General features: G+C 41.5%; 4 protein-coding genes across 4 annotated transcripts; 2 read left to right on the forward strand and 2 right to left on the reverse strand.

Annotated features, from left to right (window-relative positions):
- Positions 1-1905: 1905 nt before the first annotated feature.
- LOC103989581 (uncharacterized) lies at positions 1906-3316 on the reverse strand. Its single transcript, XM_009408464.3, has one exon. The coding sequence runs from the start codon at positions 3231-3233 to the stop codon at positions 2070-2072; it is 1164 nt and encodes a 387-aa protein (XP_009406739.2). The 5' UTR covers positions 3234-3316; the 3' UTR covers positions 1906-2069.
- Positions 3317-7240: 3924 nt separating this feature from the next.
- On the forward strand, positions 7241-8495 carry LOC135640336 (myb-related protein Zm1-like). Its single transcript, XM_065154662.1, has 3 exons — positions 7241-7538; positions 7612-7741; positions 7811-8495. The coding sequence occupies exons 1-3, from the start codon at positions 7400-7402 to the stop codon at positions 8274-8276; spliced, it is 735 nt and encodes a 244-aa protein (XP_065010734.1). The 5' UTR covers positions 7241-7399; the 3' UTR covers positions 8277-8495.
- A 2386-nt stretch (positions 8496-10881) lies between these two features.
- On the reverse strand, positions 10882-11187 carry LOC135641464 (auxin-responsive protein SAUR71-like). The gene has a single exon (XM_065156826.1). The coding sequence runs from the start codon at positions 11185-11187 to the stop codon at positions 10882-10884; it is 306 nt and encodes a 101-aa protein (XP_065012898.1).
- Positions 11188-20474: 9287 nt separating this feature from the next.
- Positions 20475-21027, forward strand: LOC135639762 (auxin-responsive protein SAUR71-like). The gene has a single exon (XM_065153651.1). The coding sequence runs from the start codon at positions 20541-20543 to the stop codon at positions 20913-20915; it is 375 nt and encodes a 124-aa protein (XP_065009723.1). The 5' UTR covers positions 20475-20540; the 3' UTR covers positions 20916-21027.
- Positions 21028-21139: the final 112 nt, after the last annotated feature.

The following is a 21139-nucleotide window of genomic DNA, read 5'->3' on the forward strand; positions in this document are numbered from 1 at the left end:
CACATCTTCTGGCATACACAAAGATGTTATCTGACAAGCCTAGATTTGTCTCCAAGATGCACCTTAGATAAAGAAGCACTTGGTTTCATCAAACTATATGGAAAGTTCTTTAACTTGGTAACCCACTTCCTATACCAAATAGACCTCCTTTAAATCATCAGGTTATCTATTGAATTTGCAGAATCCAGAATTTGGAGACCAAAAGGCGAATAGCTCTAGGGAATAATCAAAATTCTACTTTTAATGTTCATGATGAATAAATCTCAAAGAATATTTGATATTTAAGAATCCTAAATTACAAGAGTCTAACTAGTAATCACCAAACAATATCTAGCATGTTTAACTTTTTTGGGCGAGAAGGTAGTATATGTTGCAGTGATCATAAAGTTTCAGTATCAGGAACTTGCTTATCAATTCAAAGTTTCCATTAACCAAATTTGGAAGTACCAACTGATAAATTCGGCACAAATCAGCCTTTGTTCTTAACATGCCATCCTTCAAAAATAAAGATTGTCCTTTTCCGCCTGTCATTTGTTTTCTATGAGCTTCTTCAAACAATGCAATATATTCCGCATGGAAAAGGAAATAAATCATGAATCACAAAATAAAGATTCAATAAAAAAGGAACTACTAGTAAGTGATACGTACTTTGTTTTTGAGAATTGCTCCAGAAGCCCTGATCATAACAGCAACTTCTCGGAGCACATTGCCCATCGGGACATCAGAACATACATTAAAGTATAACACAATTAGCAGCCAGACTAACAAGGGTGTTTACTATAAGAGGCATGCAAGAATCGCCTCTCTTCTCCAGACTGGGAAGAAAGACGGTCATTCAATAAGCAACAAGGAATATGATAAAGCCAGATGGAAATAAGATAGCTATCATGTCTCTGCTTGCAATAACATTATTGGCTTAAAACTGGTGATCTGCATCAATTGATTTAAGGGGTTTCAACACTTTCACATTACTATACACAGGTCAGTGTGTTGCTTGGGCCAATATATATAAGTTGGTATGGGGCTATGGGCAACATGTCATGATTTTGCAATCCTTACTCTCCTTTTCGTATGATACACCAATAAGATTAAAACACTGTTGATTTCTGTTAGCAGCATCCATCAAACCAGCAAAAGTTTTACAATAGGAATTCCACCTAGAAATTTATTACAGCGATGACTAATTTAAGAGGACAAGACCATGGTAAGCCAGACAATGAACTTGTACTTTTCCCAAACTCAAAAACTTGGCAAGTGGAGTGACTGATTCCTTCATTTGTACAGATGTGCCTAGGTCAAGCAAATGTCCTTATATTTTATGCTTACGAACATGGTAACCCTTAGGCCTGGTTAAGGGATAAGAATTTTCAATTAAATATATGATTAAATTAATTCATTTATATATGTGACTGACTTGATTCTATAGGTAGCTTCTCTAATTTTTCTAATAATAAGCGAGGAAAAGAAACTTGTTATATACAGTTCATAAGAAGAGATAGCTTTTCATCCTTAATACAGGTTATGGTGAATGTATAACAGGAAAGTGGAGACGAACTATGGTCTAACAGGTTAAAACATCCAAGATTGTCAAGAGTTTTTTACTTAAAAAACTCATGAAAAAAGTATTGGCAAGAGAACATTATTATCATGAAAAGTTATTGAAAAGAGAACAAGACTGAGATGCAAGACAGGAATTTCTGACAAAAAATTACAACAAATAAAGAGTAAAGAGGTTTGGCTTAAAAGCCTAAAAGCAGAAGCAGTTACGGTAGCCTGCAATAGTTGTTAATTTTTCAGACGATAATTTTCTCACACTTCAGGCATCGCTGAATAAAAGTGCATATAGAGCAATCAAATGTAGCAATATTACCAGATGAGCTAAACTATAAAATAACGCAGCTAGAATTAGCAGTAATTAACATCTGAATTTTCATTCCACCTTTTGTGTACAATACCATATACATCTTCGCTTGAGTCACCAACATGATGCTAAGCTTTCACGGCTGAAATAATTTGATATACAAAAAGCCCCATCACCTAAGAGACCGGAAAAAAATTGTATTGTACAATCAAACAACCAAATCTCTTTCTTTCTTCAACAAGGATTTGATTGATTTGCTAAACAGAAACCACGAAACAGTTAGAACAAGGGCCACAATCTTGCCGCCCAAAAGCCCCAGAAGAACTACTGCACAGAAGACCAATTGCTGGGAGCTCCTTGATCTAATTTCATGACCATTTTCTCGGATAAATTCAACATCCTGTTTGTCATGATCGGTCACGCTATCAGAGGCATTCATGTTTAGAACATCTCTAACACTAAGCACTGCTTCATCATCTCTAATGATCGCTTTCGGATTCTCCTCTTCTATTTCTGTAATGCTACCTCTTCCACTCAAATCCAAAGAAAGCTCTTTTTCATCATTACCGTGCTTTTGCGCACGATGCTTCTTTGGGATTAACTTCCTAAATAGCTTCTTTGCCTTTGAGTTGCCCTTAGAACTAAGATCACGCACGAGGGAAATCTTCCCTGTCCCGGCAAGATCCTTCCTTTCCAACAAAACCTCCGTCCCCTGCTTCCAATCAATAGATTCCAGCGAGCTACTCTCTGATCTTACCGTATCCGAACAGCTATCAATCCCAACTTCCCTGATAGGAGAAACCACTCCTCGTCCTTCAAATTCCCATCCTCCGACGACCGAGTTCAACCTCGTCGTCGCTTCCGAGCACGGCTTCGAGAACCATAGAGCCCGATACCCGATCGAATCGAGCAGCCATAGAGCCAGGGCAGAGAGCGTGAACCCCGCAACAAGCATCTTCCTTTCGATGGCCAGAACCACCAAAACCAACGTCATTATGAAAAGAAGGCCAAACACAATCCCGAGGCGCCTGTGCTTCGTTTCATTGGAATCCGGCAACGACGGGAAGCCATCCGCCGCCACCGGAATCGGTCGGCCGACAGAGGATGCCTCGGCCAGAGGGCCACCGACCAAAGGAGACGTTACGGCGGGGGGTTCGGAAGCCGCAGAATCGGATTCAGAAGGGGGTTTCCTCTTCCGGGAGGGCTTCCTCAAGCGGCCGCGGTTCTTGACGAATAGGTCAGCGAGGGAGGTAGGGAAGCCGGTCTGCACGACGAGCGACCCGCCGCGGTGGGGCCTGATGCCGGCGAGTAACCGAGATACGCCGCCGCCTCTGCCTCCGCCGGGCCGGGGCTTCTTCCACGGGTTCGGCATCGCGGGGGATCGGCGATCATGGACGAGGAGAATAATCGGCGATCAGATCGGCAAAGCGCGGAGGTCTGTTTGGGCCGCGCATGCGTTTCCTTAAAAAAAGGCGTTCTCTTTTGCAATTTACCCCTCCATGCAAACGAAATTTACATAAATCGAGACAGATGTGGCGGTCAATGCAGTACGCCATCAGACGGTCGTGATTTCATTCAAGATCCAAATCCCAAATTATAGATTAAATCATAGTAATAATACTCAACAAACTAATTCAAGATTATTGGTCTTACTATACACCATCAACTTAAGATAATAATTTTTCAAACATTATTGTATTTAGTGTTGAAAAATAATTCGATCATCCAACAACTTAATGTGTCGTCTGATCTATCCAAGATGAAATTTTCTAGTGTTTAAAAATATTTAATTATCTAAATTTTATTTAGATTATTTCTATAAAACTTTCATATGCTTACTCATATTGAGTGAAATAAAAATAAAAAGTTTAAAATAAGTTCGTAATTCTTTTCGTATCTATTATTAATTTATAAAAACTTAAATACATTAATATAAAAATATTTTTTTTGAAATATCGTGTTTAGAAAGCAAGCTCGGTCGACACACCATCATTTGTCGATTGACTAAATTTGACATGAATAACTATCTATATATTCAAGGCCTAAATTAGTTGTATGTGAATGAGAGGTATGATTTGCTTGGGTAGTTCAGACCACAAATCCACCTCTTAATTAGAGGTAGAGTTCCTATCCTTATGATGCAACAATGGTGTTGCTATTGGACGATCTCACACATGTGAGTCTCACGAGTGGAAGCCTGACTCACCATCATCATCCAATGCTCATGCCGTGCTTTATGTCAAAGGCATGCAAGTAGTGGCCATAACGCGAGGAGTTGGGAGTATTAAATGACTGTGGCCAGTTAGGGCTGTTGGTCTGCCATGCACGCTATTGGAAGATACTACTATCAGTGGGAGAAGCTTCTCTGACTCGTAATCATTCTAATCACTATCACATGAGGTGATGTTTTCTTACCAACTTAGATTAAATCAAGTTGATCATAGTGGAGAGAAGTTGGACCTCTAAGATGGATGGATGGATGGATGGATAGCATTACAAGAAGATGATGGAAAGGAAGAGGGGCAGAAGAAGGTTCCTGGCAATGCAATGAATAGATAAAGAGGTATAGATAGATGCCATGTCATGTGGCTTGCACTAATGACTCTTGTGAATATAATGATCATATTAGGCTCATCTAGTGGTTCCTTGCAAGAAAGCTTTACTTGATTCTTTGATATCAGCTGCAAAGTACAAGCTGAAGAAACACTGCAGAATCATGTCTCAGTTGCCCCTCCCTCACCAACTCATCTTGAGAGATTCCAAAGCAAGAATGTGTACTCTATGGGGGACCAGTTTTCTAGTTGTGAATCTTTGACTCATCTCTCTTCTTTTCCTTAATTTGGTGTGTGATCTGTTCATTCATATCTATTCTTTAGATAAATTCTACTCCAATATTGTAGGACTGAGCTGATTTATTAAAAATTAAGGATGATAAATTACACATCTAAAGTATTAATTTTTTTTATCAAGGATTAATAAGTTCGAGATGTCATTCGATATATTTTTAAACCTAAATATTGGTTCGATAAGTATAGATGATGCACGAGACTCACCTACGATGATGCGAGGATTTGAAATCTTAATGCTTCGTTCGTACGATGATAATATTTCTAAAACCCTACCTCGTGACTTTGACTCTTAATTCATACGCATTATTTTTTTTATGAATTACTAAATCTTATCACATTTTTAACTTATTTTCTAAATATAAAACTCTTATAAAAGAATAAAATCAAATACGAATACTTTTTTTCTGTCTTTAAAGTTTTTACAAAAGTTTTCTTCGCTTCGTATTTATAAGAATACATTATGTTCGTTCTAACTCAGTCATCCAAGAAAAGAGAGTCTAAACAGATCATTCCTTGTCTCCCAATCTTCGAGATCGACCTTATATCGTTCTATCGACGGACGACGACGTTTATCACCACCGATAAACACAAAGCTCAGCTCAAAAGACTACACTTGTCTTCTTCATGATAAGCTCAGAGAGAACATGTTCTCAAGACACTATCTATCCTTTAGCACACAGCCTGTCCTCTATCATGTACTCAAGTTGACAAGTCGAGACAAATCCAAAGGAAGACGGTGTCTTACTCCGACGACTGACTCGTTCGAGGACAGCAATACCATGGAGATCAAGCCACTAAAAATTCCTCCATCAACCACTGTGTTTCCGAAGGCAGATGAGAAGAACTCGAGATGTTGCAGGTTTGATGTTGAAACGGATAGATAATATGGCACCAACCTATTTATTTCATGAATGAAATGCACAACAACAGCTACAGTAATATCTTAATTAGATTCAAACTATTTGTAGAAAGTATTATGAATTCAAGTAGGAGAAAAAGGAACAATTAAGATTTATTGTTATAAAGATATTATTATGTATCTCAATATTTTTGTTAAGGGAGAATCACAGAGGAAAACACTTTTTCTCTGTTGGATGAGAAAATACATAATAAATCAAGAGAAATATTTGATATTTATTTTTTATATAATTAAAATTTTAATTTTTTTTTTTTAAATCTTTGGTTTGATGGTTGACACTCGCATTTCTCTTCTGATTTGAAGGTCATTCTCTCCCTCAACAACAAGTTACTTGGAACACAAATCAAAAGCATCAATTAAGAAACAGTGCTTAGAATGTGGTGAACGATGGCAAAAATAGGTTTACTTCTCGTTGACTCGGTGAAAGATCGCGTGAGTGGAGGTCAAATTGCCAGTAAAGTCAAAGTGTTCTTCAGCCACTTTAGTGGTATGTTGAGCACACTAATCTAAAAGCACTTTAGAATCCACTTTAAAAATTATATCTTTTATTGGTGCGTGTCGATCGACTTCCTTTACGAGTCTTGATGATGGAAATGTTGGAAGATTCCCATATATCTTTGAATCAATCAACATTTCCATTATAAGACTTCTGACTTTATATTTCCAAGTATTTAATGTCCAAATGCAATAATATCTAGAAGCTTTATAAATGTGCCTTCTTTACAAAAAGCCATCTTTACAACTGTCTTTCTTTGAATCTATCAAATCCTTCCATATGTCAAAGTTTAAAAAAATGATCATTTAAATGCATTAAATAGATCGGATTGCCAAAAAAAAAAAAAAAGTGTTCCTTACCATATACAGAGCTAATTACATATTACCTCATATAATTAGTTATCTTTATCATCCCATTTTCTATATTTTTAAAAGTGATCATTATATTTATGAAAGTAAAATATTTAATCTTTTTTCTCGCCGACTCTACCAATGAAAATACAATACGTGCTCACGGATAAATCGAAATGAGGTGAGTCAATACATGCTCAATGATAAGCCATACAATATTTTTGCCAGCAAAATCAACGACGTGAAGAGAAATTGAGTTAAATATTTCACTTTCATAATTATAAGAATCTCAATATAATTTTTGAAAGTAGAACTAAATGCTAAAGTTAACTAATTACAAGAAATAATCTATAATTAGTCCTATTATGTATTTTATAAACAATTTTGACTATGAACATTATTTGTAGAAATCATATTCGGACTAACAATTATCTTAATATTTTTATAATCAATGTTCAAGTTAAAAAAGAATATTCATGGAGAAAAAAAAATCCTGATAATTAAAGATTTGATCCTCTTATAAATATCTCATTTTTTTTATTTTACTGTAAATGATTATACATGATGAAACTTTTGATTTTTTGTTTTCAGTGAGTTAATATTGCATCAATTTTTCTGTCATATTCTTATTTACTTATTTTTTATATTTTCTTTTGATTTTGAGATTCTACTCTCCTCCCTGCGAAGAGATCTTAATTAGGATAAACCTTTCTCGAGTGCTTCGTGTTGATACCCTCAGTCAGTCGTGATGCTTCTTATCGAAGTTCGACGATGACTGGCCTTCGGTGGCAAATACATGTCGTTAAAACAGGATATCCATGATTCAGAGAGGTTCTTAGTCTCGTGTTTCACGTTGCTCTCTCGATGTATACATAGGTCTATGCGTGTGGGTTGGCATTCAGATCAAGCGTTGGAGACCTTGAGATGGGGCGAGGACGAGCTCCGTGCTGCGATAAGGTGGGGCTAAACAAGGGGACTTGGACATCGGAGGAGGACACCAAGCTTGTAGCCTTCATCCACAAGCATGGCCGTGGAAACTGGCGAGCTCTCCCTAAACAAGCAGGTTGAGCACACAGTACCGTGCACCTTCTGTCGCATGTTAGCCTGATGTAGGAGGTGGACTTGGATTCCTGTAGGTTTGCTTCGATGCGGGAAGAGCTGCCGGCTGAGATGGATCAACTACCTTCGCCCCGACATCAAGCGAGGAAACTTCACAGAGGAGGAAGTGGAGACCATCATCAGGCTTCAACGACAACTGGGGAACAGGTAGCCTTTCCTTGCGTCACTCTGTCCAGCCTATACTTGAACTCATGCAGCACCAAAATCCCGGATCAGATGGTCCAAGATCGCCTCTTGCCTTCCCGGAAGAACCGACAACGAGATCAAGAATCTTTGGAACACGCATCTAAAACGGCGCTTGGGGGCAAAACAGACGGGTTCTTCGCGCGCTCACAGTTCATGCGGTAAGGTCGGCGACGAACAAGACCACAAGCAAGAATCCATCAACGAATCCTCCTCGTCGTCGTCGTGCATCTCCTCGTCGGAGTCACACGTAGCACCTCGCGTAACTTGCAGCGGGCCGCATGATGAGACGAAGAATAGGTGCATCCAAGACTGTTCTATCGAACTACAAGTATGGGGAGGAGTTATGGATGAGTTTTCCTTCTTTGTTCCTCCTTACGTGGGTCCAATGGCGGAAGGAGTTCACCGCAGTACTGCGACGACCTCTGAGGAGAAGGCGACAAGGGAGATCGAAGACGATGGATGGTTGGCCTATTTGGAGGAGGAGCTTCAACTGTGAACACGACTGCGCACAGTGAGATTAAGGGTGACTTCTTCGATGCAGATCAACGGTGCAACTAAGGGATCAAACGATGCACATCATGTCTCAATTTGGTTAAATTAATTTGATAAACATAGTCCCAATTTGGAAAACATCTTTACATGCTATTACTATAACTATTATTATTATTGTTTCTCACTTGCTAGTGAAAGATGGTGAGAACTCGTGCTCATCTTAATCTTGGATGCAACATAGCTTTCATCGGGTCATTTTCTGTGAATGATTTCCATCCAGTTCGGAATAATCGCAACAAAATCAATGAATTCTGCTGAGAAAATATGTGATCTTTTCCATCTATTGCCTTCTTGATCTTGTTTTCGATGCTGCAAAACAGAGCTCTCGGGTGTCTGAACATTGCCCTGCTACTTGCACCTCGTCTACATAATGGACTGATGCTGGCAGCATTAGTCTCTACTATCGCAGTCTCTTTTTCGTGTATTGCCTTCGTTCAGCAGCTCTGTTTTAGGCCCGATTATTTGGGCTATAGATACAGCAAGTATAGAAGAAGAAACATCTAACAACTAGTGGAGCAGAGGGAGAGAGGAAACTAGAAGAAGAACATGATGAGAGCTGTGTGCAGTTTGAGTTACAGAAGCATTGCATTTAATGTTTGATTTGTCTTTAGTTCCTTAATCTATTCGATATGTGCTTGTTGTCGACTAATCTGAACATTAAGATGGCATCGATTGTCATTGACACAGTCATTCATGTTGAGCAATGAAATGTTTAAAGCCACATATTATTTTGTCTTGCTAAGCTTCCTTCAGACTGATGGTAAATAGTTCAGATGGTAGATTGCTTTAGGTATCGGGCTCAGTACTAGGTGATAAGGCATGCCCCCAGGACACTTCACAGCTGATGCCACACGCTATGTTAGAACTCGTACCTCCAAGACACTATTCGACATGTCTGGTCCCGACAATCCCGGGACGACAACGCCCCGCACGCCGAGTCAGAATTCGTACTGATGTCGTGCTGTGTCCACCATGCCAATCCACGTACAACTGACCCTCTTATGGCAGCATAAAGACCTACATCCCGACCTCTAAAAGGGGGGAAAAAAAAGGAGAGACTACTGACTTGCTCGTCGGAGGGGCTAAAGTCGGGGATCACCCGACAAAAGTCATTTTTGCAGGAAGGCAGCCCAACCTCGGGAGTTGTGGACCGACGTCCCCATGGCGAGTCATCGATTAACCCACCCCCCGACTCGAGGATCTAGTCGGCTCCGACAACTAGCTCAGCCGGTAGGAGGCTCCTGACATCGACCCATGGACCAAGCCGTGCTGACTCATCAGCCACGGCACATTCGTTCCCCAACACCAGGCATCTCTAACTTTTTTTTGCATATTTTCTTTTATTCTGATAGAAGCCAATGATATTTTAGCTTATCATGTTTATGAGTAGAAATCAGAGTGCTTATTTTTCTTAAAGAGCAGATCTTTATGAATGAATGAGTTGGTTGGATATTGTCTTGATTGTTCTAAGTACACTGATTTCTTTCTGAATCTACAAGGCACAATGGGAAGCAAACAATTAGTCTTGTGGTAATTCAAGATTCAATTGCTACATCACTATCATTAGCATGTCCAAATGCATCTTGTAAAATGCTTTATACCAGAAGACAACAGTGTTGATATCATTTGTTACTGAATGCGAAATAGCTAATTGTTAATGCCTTCTTAGGCCACCATTCTCTTCCGTTCTCAGTCAGGCATACAACTAATCGCTGTCCACAAATTTCTGCAAGTATGATTGTTGTTTGTTCTTCTTACATATCGGATCTCATTCCAATTCGGCCTGAGATGCTGTATGCAACCTCCAAGAATCAAATGAAGATAGTGCTGGATGGAATTCAATTTAAGATTCAGGCAGCTGATCCCTCAGAACTGGACCTTGATGTTCTCAGAAACTCACTCAGCACATCAAATTGAGAGATTGCGGTGCCATGAAGTTTCATCAGTCGCACTAATGACCCCCGGGACTGTAATTTTCTTGAGATCTTCGGATTCCGATTGCTGTCCTATTTGTATGTATTAATCAAGTGTTTGTTGGAAGCAGATGTCCTCAAATGGGTGAAGCAATCTTGTATATATAATTGCTATTGTGGTTGATGATGATATATGCATCTTATTCTGGGCGTCAGGTGTCATATATCGAGTATAAATTTTTCTGGAGGTGAGAAGATGATTATAATGAGCTGCTTTGAAAGGATTTCATCAACAACATGTTCAGATTGTAATTGTTTATTTCAGAGAAGAAGAAATTCCTGCTCAGCATTGGCAACTTCATCTTCTGAGAAAGTTCAAACTTGAATTAGACATACTAAGGTTTCCCACTCTTTTAAGTCATTGTAGCTCTTCCTTGATGTGAGTGCCTTTCTTCGTGTATGCTTAAGCCATTAATTTCTCTATCTACGTACTGTTGCTATAGAAATATATGTACACAGCCATCGGGGAATAGGGAAGAAGAAAGGGAGTAAACTCGCTGCTGTTCTTTTTCTTCATCTGACAACAAATCCTAAATGATGCACAACATAACCTTACAGTCGAGCAAGAAATGGTCGTCATCTGGCCTTGGAGACCACATCGACCATCTTCTCGAAGTGTCTGGCGTTGAATGGGATCCTGATGACCCCTCGCTGCGTGTACCCGAACTCCTCGGCGGCCATCTCCAGCAACGCCGTGAAGCGGGCGTCGTTGAAGAGATCCACATGCACCAGGAATCTCTCTGCCGCTTCTTCCTCCTCCCCGTCTCCGACGAGCACCGGCACGTAGCCTCTCGGAGTCTGCTTCCCGAACCACCTCTTTCTGATGCTCAGCAGAGGATCATATAACGTCGAAGGCTTGGTCTCCTTCCTCCTCCGCGCCATTGCTTTGCAGAGCATACCGTTGAAGGCAAAGGTTGCAGATGTAGTGGTACTCTGCCTGCCTACGATGAGCTGCGACCTCCAAAGAGAGCAATATATGCAATATATATCCACGACTGGTTTGGAAGTTGCTCTGACCGATCAAAGATTGGAGCCCAATCAATTAGCATGTAGAATTTGAACCAAAATGTGGTCCATTTTCTTCAGCCATGAAGTCTCCGGTCTAATGTTACCTGGTAGCTGGTCCACGGTGCACGCCATGGAGTCACTTCAAGCTACATTTCCGAGAACTGCGTAGGCCGTGAATCCAATGAACCATGTGGAAGGCAGTGTCTCGAGAGTCTCATCAATCATTGATTCGCTTCTTTCTTTGGGATATAATATTGCAGCGCAGTAGAAGAAACTTTTGGCATGGGATGAGAGGTCGTAATTGATGGTGGTGATGGAAAGCGGAACTCTTAACGAATCTATTCAACTTTGACCGTGGGTAAGATGTAGTCAACAAATGTCGAAAAGACAGTCCAATTTGTCGTTAGGGACATAAGAGGATGGCCCGATCCCAACCGTTAATCTTATCAATCCCACAAGATCTGTGCCAATTGATACATATCACTAAAATCAATAGTAATTTACAGATTGATGATAGCTTTTTTATGATCGCCCTGCTAAATTGGAGTTTCACAATTTTGCTATAAACTTTTATAAAAAACATAAGAAGCCTAAAACTTGTTAATACAAAGACTATCTACCGGTGAATAGACCCGGTGAATACAAAGACTATCTCTTATGATGACTCCTCTTGGCTAACATAGAGAGCAGATGTTACGAGAATAACGAAAGAATCTATATGGAGAAGCAATTCGCTGGGAGCGACTTAGTCTCCGAGTAGTGAAGCTTAGTTGGAGAGCTATGTACTCCTCCTCGACTAGGTAGCCCCCTAGCTGTGCCTTTGGGCTATGTCTATACAACAGGCCTATATGGAGGGTGTCCCAACTTGACCTCTTATACAATATGCTTAAGTCTGAAAAACGAAGAGGGAGGTTAACAATGTAAGTACAAGAATGTATAGCTCTCGCTCGCTTATCCTTGTTTGGCCTGGGGCTCAGCTTTTATACATAAACGCTTGTATGGAAGAGGCATTGGCTTGTTGGCATGTGCTCCTAAGGGAGCCGCCTAGGGTAGACTGTTGAGGTGACTTCTTCGGCTTGACCCCTCACTCTTTTGGGTTAGGCAGAGCGTGGTCCCTTTGTTAATCGTCCAAAAGGAAGGCTTGTTAAGCATGACCATACTATCAACCATTAATGACGGGGTGTGGTCGCATTCTCGAATGTGATGCCAGGAGAGGGTTTTGTGGATCTATTTTGGGTGGTCTAAGACAAGCATTGTGACCTCGTGCTAAAGATTGCAGGAAGTAGGTGGCTCTTATGCCAGTACGTAGGTGGTGTTTTCTAGGCTTACGTGAAGAGAGGGAGCTAGTAATATCAGCATTATCCCTGTCAAAACGTGAATTTTATGAAAAAATTTATATCAAACATAAAAGAAAATATGCAGTAGCAGTTTATGGTAGGTAGGTATTCTTTCTGTAGATTGATGTGAGAGATGGTTGAGGTTATTGAATCGGTTTGATTTGACGTGTCCCTTCAATATATGTCTTGAGGAGACATCTTATTAAAGCATACTGTACACATTCTCAATAGGTCGGACGTTAAAGTCAAGCAATAAATATATAGTACACACATTATCTAATACATGAAAATACTTGTTGCATTATTATACACCCAAATAGACTGAAACAATTACGATCCGAGACTCTTCTCTCTCTTATATCACTGTCATTTGGATTGGAGTGTTCCGTTCGGTCCACATCTGATACGATCGAACTCTCCCTTGTCATGACACAGCATAGTTGAACAAAGCAACAACCGGGAAGCGAGGTGGCGTTGAAAAGATTCGCTTCTTCTTCTTTGTCGTCGTCGTCGTCCCCTTCGGTTCTGAGCAAACGATCGTAGAACACGGAAGACTGGTTTCCTTCCTCCTCTAGCGCATGGCTTACTGTTCCTTTAAGTTGGACGACGCGGACGAATTCAGCAGCGAGAGATTTCACTAGATGTGCTTCTCTGTACGAGATAGCAGTCTCTAGTGAGAGTTATGGTGCAGGAAGGAGTAAGACAAGTGGGTTGTAAGGTTCTGAGACGGATCAAAAACCAGAATCTAAGTCGCAAATCTAACGGTGGATTTTGGAGAATACGTGGTCAAAGTTTTCAGCTGAGTCGCCGGTCTTATGCAAAAGTGGGGTTGGCTAACGCTGTGGAGTGGCCACCAAGCAAGTAGAAGCTGCGTGGGAAGCTCGATTCTTCTGAACACAGACTTTTTGATGTTGAAGTGAGTTGAAATAAATCTGTACGTGATATGATTAGCTGGAATTTGGTATCAACTATGGAGTTAACTTCCGGAGGTTGATATCAAAGTAGTTAATATTTTCTAATTAGATTTGTAATTATAAAATCTATACCATATGAAACAGTCTCTCAAATTTATAAGAAATTTAATCTTCACAAGAATGGATTAAAATTATAAGAAATTTTAGAATGGCTAATCTAAATCATTCTGACTAGGGTGAACATATATCAATTCAAACATTAATTTAATATAAAAGTTTAAACTTTTAAGTTATGGGTCAAATCTTCTTTTATTTATGTATAGGTTTATGGTCTTCGGCTTACTTTTAAGAGTTCAGACTTCAAAATTAGTCTTTTTTGACATTTCATTCATTCACATTTACTCGTAGTGGTACGAGTCATTTTTATTCATTCAAACCATTGCTTGATTAGCTCAATCCCTTTTTTATCTTTTTTTTTTTTTGACTCATTCGGATCAAATTTTTATCCACCTAGCTTTACTATCATGTCAGAAATTTTATAAAAATAACATATATCAAGTCATATACCAATTCTAAGTTATGAGTTAAATTTAATATATGTAACCCAACTCTTTTAATGATTACTGCATCTCTTTTCATCTTACCCATATGAATATTTTCAACAAAAGTGAAAAATAAGATAAGAGAATATCGTCTACTTCATTATTTTTGTCTCACATTATCTCATAAAAAAAACTCCTTTACCTACAAAAATCAGATAAATTACACCATATTCGATAATCAAAATTTATCATAATAGTCATAAAAAATAATATTTTTTTGTGTATATAATCAATTATATGATTAATTAATCTATGAATTTTGATCAAATCTAACTCCAGTTTTGCTTGATGCTTCCTAGATCGCACAGAGACGAGAGTCTTGTATTCCGAGTCATCAAGATATCTATATGATCAATGAAGTCATGGTATTTGGCTGGTAGAAATTGGTATCTTGTGTCGAAATCAATCAGAGATCAATAGTAATGGTCCTCGTGGTGGAATGTGGCCACGAGCACGTTTCTCCCGTGGCCCCAACTTTGTTCATGAAGAATCCCACGGGGCGTAATCGAAGACTAGCAGTCAAAATCCTGCACGCAAGCATCAGTTTCCATCTATACTCTTTCCCCACATTGCATTCTTACAATTTGTGTAGAAACATAAAGGAAAACATGGTTTATACTAACATACGATGCAAGCAATTTTAATTGATTATTCTTTCATCTTGAAGATTTGGTCTCTATCGGATTAATGTACATCGAGATAAGGTTTTGATAGGTTAGACTGCCATAGATCTGATGTTAACTTTGTGCCGTTGACCGGAGAGGTAACATGGTCTAGTTCGAACCCAAAGGCATAGATATGTCTTAGGAGCCCATGCTAAGATGGGGGTGTGTCCCGTGCGAGTAGTCGAGATAGCAGGTGGACTCTCGATGTATTGCTGGCTCACGGTGTATGGCTCGTGGTTGTCTTGATGTGTGGTTTGTCTATTGAAGAAAACTCGGGGTCGTCCCGAGATGCGTCTTGCATTGTTGGAAGTGTTTAGCATCACCCCGATGTGCTCTTTAGGCACGTCAAGGACCTGCATAAGCAATCAGTATCAAGAGGATGTCCCGACCTGACCCCTCCGACACTCAAGTTAGTGAAGGGGGTTTAGTAGAGCTTAGAAGAGTTTGCTTGCCCCTGTTTGGCCTGGGGGCTTGGGTTTTATATCTGAGTGGTTGATGGCGTAACACCAACAATGGATTAGGGTGTCCCTTATCCTGTTTAGAAATCATTGACGATGGTAGTTGATGAGCACATCCTCCGAAGGACAGCATCAAGATAGGATGCTCATGATGATATGTTTTGTCATGGCTCTTGGTATGTCTAGGACAGGCAGGGGATGGCTACCTGTGTTATTCGTCCAGAAGGAGGAGTAGGGATATTGAGTCATGTCGTCTGGTTTTATTGCATGTGTGCAGGTCTTTCCTTAGTTGTGGTTGAAGACGCTACCAGGCGAAGACGAAGAGTGAGCCTTGTTGTCCCTTTTTCGTGAGTTGAGATCGGGAGGGGCCGACAAACTATTTTTGCTGCCGACGGCTGCAGAGGATTAGCGTGAGTTGCCAGTGCCTTTGCTTAGCTAGCTTCCTCATCAAAGTGACGAGGTTAGTTGCCAGTTTCCCTATCATCATCTAATTAATGGTAAGTGCATGAAATCCACATCTTTATCGATTAAACCAGTCAGAATCTTCAATTTTTTATCAGTGTTTGTCTGCCAACCTTTTCCTTCTGTGGGTCCTAAAAATAATATAAAATACAGTACAAAGAATGAGAAGAATTCTTCCACACTGGAAGGTAAAGAGAGTAAGAGTGGATCAGAATAATTAATCCGAGAGAACAACAAGTGGGTGCATCATCTGGTCTTGGAGATGACATCCACCATTCTCTGGAAGTGCCGGGCGTTGCAGGGCATCCGAATGATGCCTTGCTGGTTGTATCCGAACTCGCCGGCGGCCATCTCCATCAACGCTACGAAGCGGCGGTCATTGAGCAGCTTCACGTGGACCAGGAACCGCTCCGGCTGGTCTTCCTCGTCCCCCACCAGCATCGGCACGTACCCCTTGGGGATCTTCTCTTCGGCCCACTCCTCTTTGCCGCTCAGCAGGCGGTCCAGCATCGGCGACGACCCGCTCTCCTTCCTCCCCCACCCCATGGCTTCTGTCTCTCGTGCTCTTCAGCTCGATGAGCAAAGTCTGCGGATGATGAGGCGCTTCCTCCAAAGCGAGTTGTGTATGTATATATAGAAGGGAGGAGGAGAGCAAGAATGGGCAAGTATATTTTGATCGATCTATAAACTAATCAAAGATCACAGTCTAAACATGTAAGCTAGTGATGGTTGTTGGACTAAGATCTGGTCTACAATTGCCGGCTGAGAGATTCTGGAGAGAGACCAATGTGTTAGGATTATCAAGTGGCGAAGGGTGACAACAAGGTCGAATGGATGCGTTCGTCATGTTTGACCGATTTGTGGGGGCCAACGAAGTGACTGATGAGACCCCTTACCTAAATTGGAATAGAAAATTAGACAAGAAGCTTAGTCAAACAAGTATTTCTGGGGTGTTCCTATCCATTCACACAGTGGGAGAACACGTTTCGCACGGGACCTCACAATGGCCCTGATCCACACGTGAGTTGCACGTGCGAAAGTCAAGCTTCCATTCTTAAACGCCACTCGATTGATCCTTCGTTTGTTCGATTTCCCCGTGACGCGTTGACCCTTTTTTTCTCCTCCGTCGACCAGTCTATGTAAACATGTTATGATATGTCGTTCGAGGAAGATTCCAAGGGCAAAAGGCTAAGCACACGTGTGCGTCACATTGTGTTATTTTGGATGACCGAAACTTTGTGCGTCTGAGATAGCGTATCATATCTAGAAGGGAGGGAGAAATCTTATGTCATAGTTCTACGTGTAATTGACGTATGCATATGCAACTATTTTGATGCTTGCATGTACCTTAGTTTTAGGTTACAACGGACCCTACATGTACCAATTCACAGGGATTTAATTAGTTGCACTAAGAAATATCCTTGCAACTACTTGTATGATTTAAAATGAATCCACTTTCAAATTTATTTGCTTTTCAAGTTTCATAATCAATTATATGAGTGGTAAATACGAAGATTCATACTTTACTACCGTCAAGTTTTCTTAGAGGAGATTCAATAACTCCAATTCCTCTACTCTCTAATGCAATCCGAGAAATATTTATCGTTTAACTTTTCTATGAATAACTTCCATGTGATTGGCTCGTGTTTGACTTCAAAAATATATTTTTTTCGTTCTCCACTAGTGCTCGGGCTCGCCTTCCAATATAAAATTGGTAAGAGAAACATTCTGATCATCAGAATAATTTAAAATATCAAATATTTACTCTATCTATATCACTCAATCGTTCTGGATCAGACTCGATATATAGTTTGACACGATTACCCATTAAACAACTCACATGTAAACACAAACTTGTATGCAAGCTCAAGCCACACGGCTAGCTCGGCCCATACTTGGCCCACACTTGATAGCTGAATAGGGTTGGCAGGTCTTCCTCTACTCCATTAAGGCATGGATGCAACACGAGATGATGTGAGGAATATTCTGGCCTAGGTGGAGGACCATGCATACCTCACCCATGGCTTCCTCTTCTGTCACTTTAACTTGGCACGAGAGAGAGAGAGAGAGAGAGAGGGTGACCACTTGGTGATGAACCACTCTTTTCTACCCATGTCAATTGAAGTATGGGTGGAAGCTATCCTCTTTATACTATTCCTTTCTCACAACCAGTCTAATTCATGTTCCATAAGTTGAAGCTTGACTTGAACTGCCAATAAAGAAAATTTCTATCCTTTAAACACCATAAACTGAGATAAGAATTTATATATCTTTCAACAAACAAGACTTATTTTCATCTTCTGAGATACAGCTTGATATGAAGTGTCCAAAGAGGCAACATTCCAATGCTTGGAGCATTAATCTAAGTGATTAAAAATCCAAGTCTCTCATTATTTATAGTGAATGTAGATAGGTAATAATTGTGTGTGTATATATGAAGATGACACAGGCACTTTGTCCCTGTTCACCAGCTGCTTGTGATTGCAGTAGTACAACTACCATCTACTGGTCCACTCATAAACCTAAACTTGGACTACTTTGTGACGCTTCATACCTTAGATCAACAGTCCCTTTCCTCATCATTGCTGTAGAGCCCACAGTTGTCCTCATTCCTTTGTATTCATTCAAGTAACAATGATCCATTTCCTCATGCTTTCTGAGGACGGATAAAACTATAAACATTTCACATCTCTTCTACAATTTTAACGCATATGTTGACATATTTTTCCACAAAAAAACGAATAATAGACATTAAATATTTATAATCGCCCAAGATTTCATGCTCCGAATAAGAAAAAATAACATACGTTGGACTAATCAAATCATTCTGTCTGCTCGATAACGATTCCTACTCTAGATTTTAATTGTGTTTTGCTTAATTAAGTGGTGTTAGGCAAAATGATCGGAGACATGTGTCACATGTCACACCCGACAAAGATTCGGGTAATCCGGTAGCTCGCGAGATCTTGCCGCGTAGATTTGGTCCGCTGCACGAGCGGCAAAATCACACACTGCCTCGTCACCGTCGCACTTCATTTGCCGGTCTCCGACACGCTACAAAAGCTGGTCTAGCTTGGAAAAGACGAGCCATCAAAAGGTACGCCCGTGATCCGGAAAACGTACGGTTTCGGGCAAAAAGAATACTATTACAACCCCACCCTTCCATTACCCTCTCCTCTCTCTCTCTGTCTCTCTCTCTTCCACGCTGCTTGCTGTTAATCGCGGATCTATCTTTATGGTTGATAGATTCCAGATTCGAATGTGAAGGACCCAAACAAACGTAACCCTTCTTGGCTGCGTACGTACGTACTGCTATCTCTTTCTCTTTGTATTTTACAGGGCTTCTTCACATGGTGGTGGGGATTTACGTGGAGACATATGCAAGTTGGTGCGCGCGTGCGAAAGCTTCGTCTCACTTCAACGTGTATCCTCGCGAAAGACCAGCTAAAGCCTGCAGCCGGTGGAATCCCACGTCAAGCTTGGTGTATATGTCATGGATACACATGATTTATCTTGATGAGATCAGGAGGTTTGATAAGTAAGACATGAACGTACTTAATCCTTCTTGCATGTGGACATACGTTGATGGGACAGATTACGAGCATGGAAGTATGCGATGGGTCCTCCAATAAAGTATGCTTCACAGACACTACAAGAAACAAACAACAAAAGAGGAAAAGGTGGAGATAGTAGTATTATTTCCTGAATCACTCCATCATGTATTCTACCATATATCTTGATGTATCATGTTGTCGGGTTGGCGTACTTGAAGTAGCACGAATCTAATCCCGTGACACAAAGCGTCAAAGTAGGTCGGGAGTCAACTTTTGTACCATCATACAACTCGAGGATTAGGTGCACCCACACACGTTAGAACCAAAGGAATAAAGGACCAAACATGCCTATTCTAATTAACATTGCCAATTACATATGTGTGTGTGTGTGTTTTTGAGATAGGATTTGGTGTTACCCATCAACCCATTAGGTGTTCTGTCGCTGTGATACGGAGGACGTCGGATTAAATGCCATCAACGTGGCTTCTATTGTTCGCAATCTCTCTCTCTCTCTCTCTCTCTTTGTGGGGAAAAAAAAAGGATAATTAAAATGAAAGAAGAAAAGAAGAGCATAATTGACGTGTATTATGCTTCAAGCGTTTACCCAAAACCGCTACTATTCCCACCTTTTTTACCCGCCTCACCTACTTGCCCTGTGAACGGGCATGTTCGCGCACCTACTTGCGGGCCCACAGTGGGCCCCGGCATTTCCACCGATAAGAATGATGGTAAATCGCCGTGAGACATAAAGACCAGTTGGTGGACGCCACGCAGTGCGCCCACTCCACTTGAGGCCTTACCGCGAGACAGCGGACCGCGGAGCGCTGCTTCGTTTGCCGGTCGGTGTGTTACCAGCTTTCCTACCCTTGTGATGATCGGGAATGGAAGCAAGGGACCCACAACCGTGACGTCCTAAACGGCCAAAGTGAGGGTAGAAAACGTCCTTTGGGTCGCCAAAAAGTTAAGTACACGCGTCGCAGTGTAATACGATGCAACGGCTGTACGGTGACAGAAGCATAACATTTTATCTGTGTACCTGACTCGTACTGCCCAATTGTACCTTCCACTAAAGTCCCTTTTTTTAGTTTTCTTATTTGAGGAAATAAAAAAAGAATAAGCTTAAAATATTCGATATATTTGGCTATAAATATTACCCGCAGGGGAGGGGAGGAGGAGCAGCCGACGATTCCCACCGCGAGAGCGATCCAGAGATCTGAGCCGTCGAAGGGGGCGCGATGCGGCAGATGATCCGGCGGATGGCGAGGGTGGCGGACTCGTCGTCGCAGTGCGAGTCGCCGCCGCGGAGGGCGGGGAAGGAGCAGCGGCGGCGGGGGGAGGGCGCGGCTGCGGAGGGGCACGTGCCGGTGTGCGTGGGGGAGGAGATGGAGCGGTTCGAGGTGCGGGCGGAGCTGCTCGGCCGGCCGGCCTTCGCGGCGCTGCTCCGCCGGTCGGCGCAGGAGTACGGCTACGAGCAGCGTGGCGTGCTCCGCATCCCCTGCCCAGCGCCGCTCTTCCGTCGCCTCCTCGCCGCCTCCTCCTCCGCCGAGGCCGAGGCGGAGCTGCTCCGCTCCCTCGGCGACGACGACGAGGACGACGAGTCCCTTGGCTAAGGATGTGGCGACCGGGTTTCTTTTTACCGTTTTACCCGTCCGACTTCTACTGGTGATAAGCCGCATTGCGGCGCGCAGTGAGGGCAGCGATGGAATTTTACCTTCCGTTTTACGTTCTTCTTCCTGCTAGCAAATCGAGATTGGATGAGCATTACCTCTTCGTTGACTACCTAACCGCTCCGACTCCTCTCTTTCGATTCGACGAACACCGGGTCCCACGTGAA

The sequence above is a fragment of the Musa acuminata genome, chromosome BXJ3-6 (genome assembly GCF_036884655.1).
Source record: "Musa acuminata AAA Group cultivar baxijiao chromosome BXJ3-6, Cavendish_Baxijiao_AAA, whole genome shotgun sequence".
Taxonomy (NCBI): Eukaryota; Viridiplantae; Streptophyta; class Magnoliopsida; order Zingiberales; family Musaceae; genus Musa; species Musa acuminata.

Coding starts and splice junctions, on each gene's coding strand:
- LOC135640336 (XM_065154662.1), top strand. CDS start 7,400: ATGGGGCGAGGACGAGCTCCGTGCTGCGATAAGGTGGGGCTAAACAAG. Junction 7,539..7,611: donor AGCTCTCCCTAAACAAGCAG/GTTGAGCACACA, acceptor GGATTCCTGTAG/GTTTGCTTCGATGCGGGAAG. Junction 7,742..7,810: donor CAACGACAACTGGGGAACAG/GTAGCCTTTCCT, acceptor ATCCCGGATCAG/ATGGTCCAAGATCGCCTCTT.
- LOC103989581 (XM_009408464.3), bottom strand. CDS start 3,233: ATGCCGAACCCGTGGAAGAAGCCCCGGCCCGGCGGAGGCAGAGGCGGC.
- LOC135641464 (XM_065156826.1), bottom strand. CDS start 11,187: ATGGCGCGGAGGAGGAAGGAGACCAAGCCTTCGACGTTATATGATCCT.
- LOC135639762 (XM_065153651.1), top strand. CDS start 20,541: ATGCGGCAGATGATCCGGCGGATGGCGAGGGTGGCGGACTCGTCGTCG.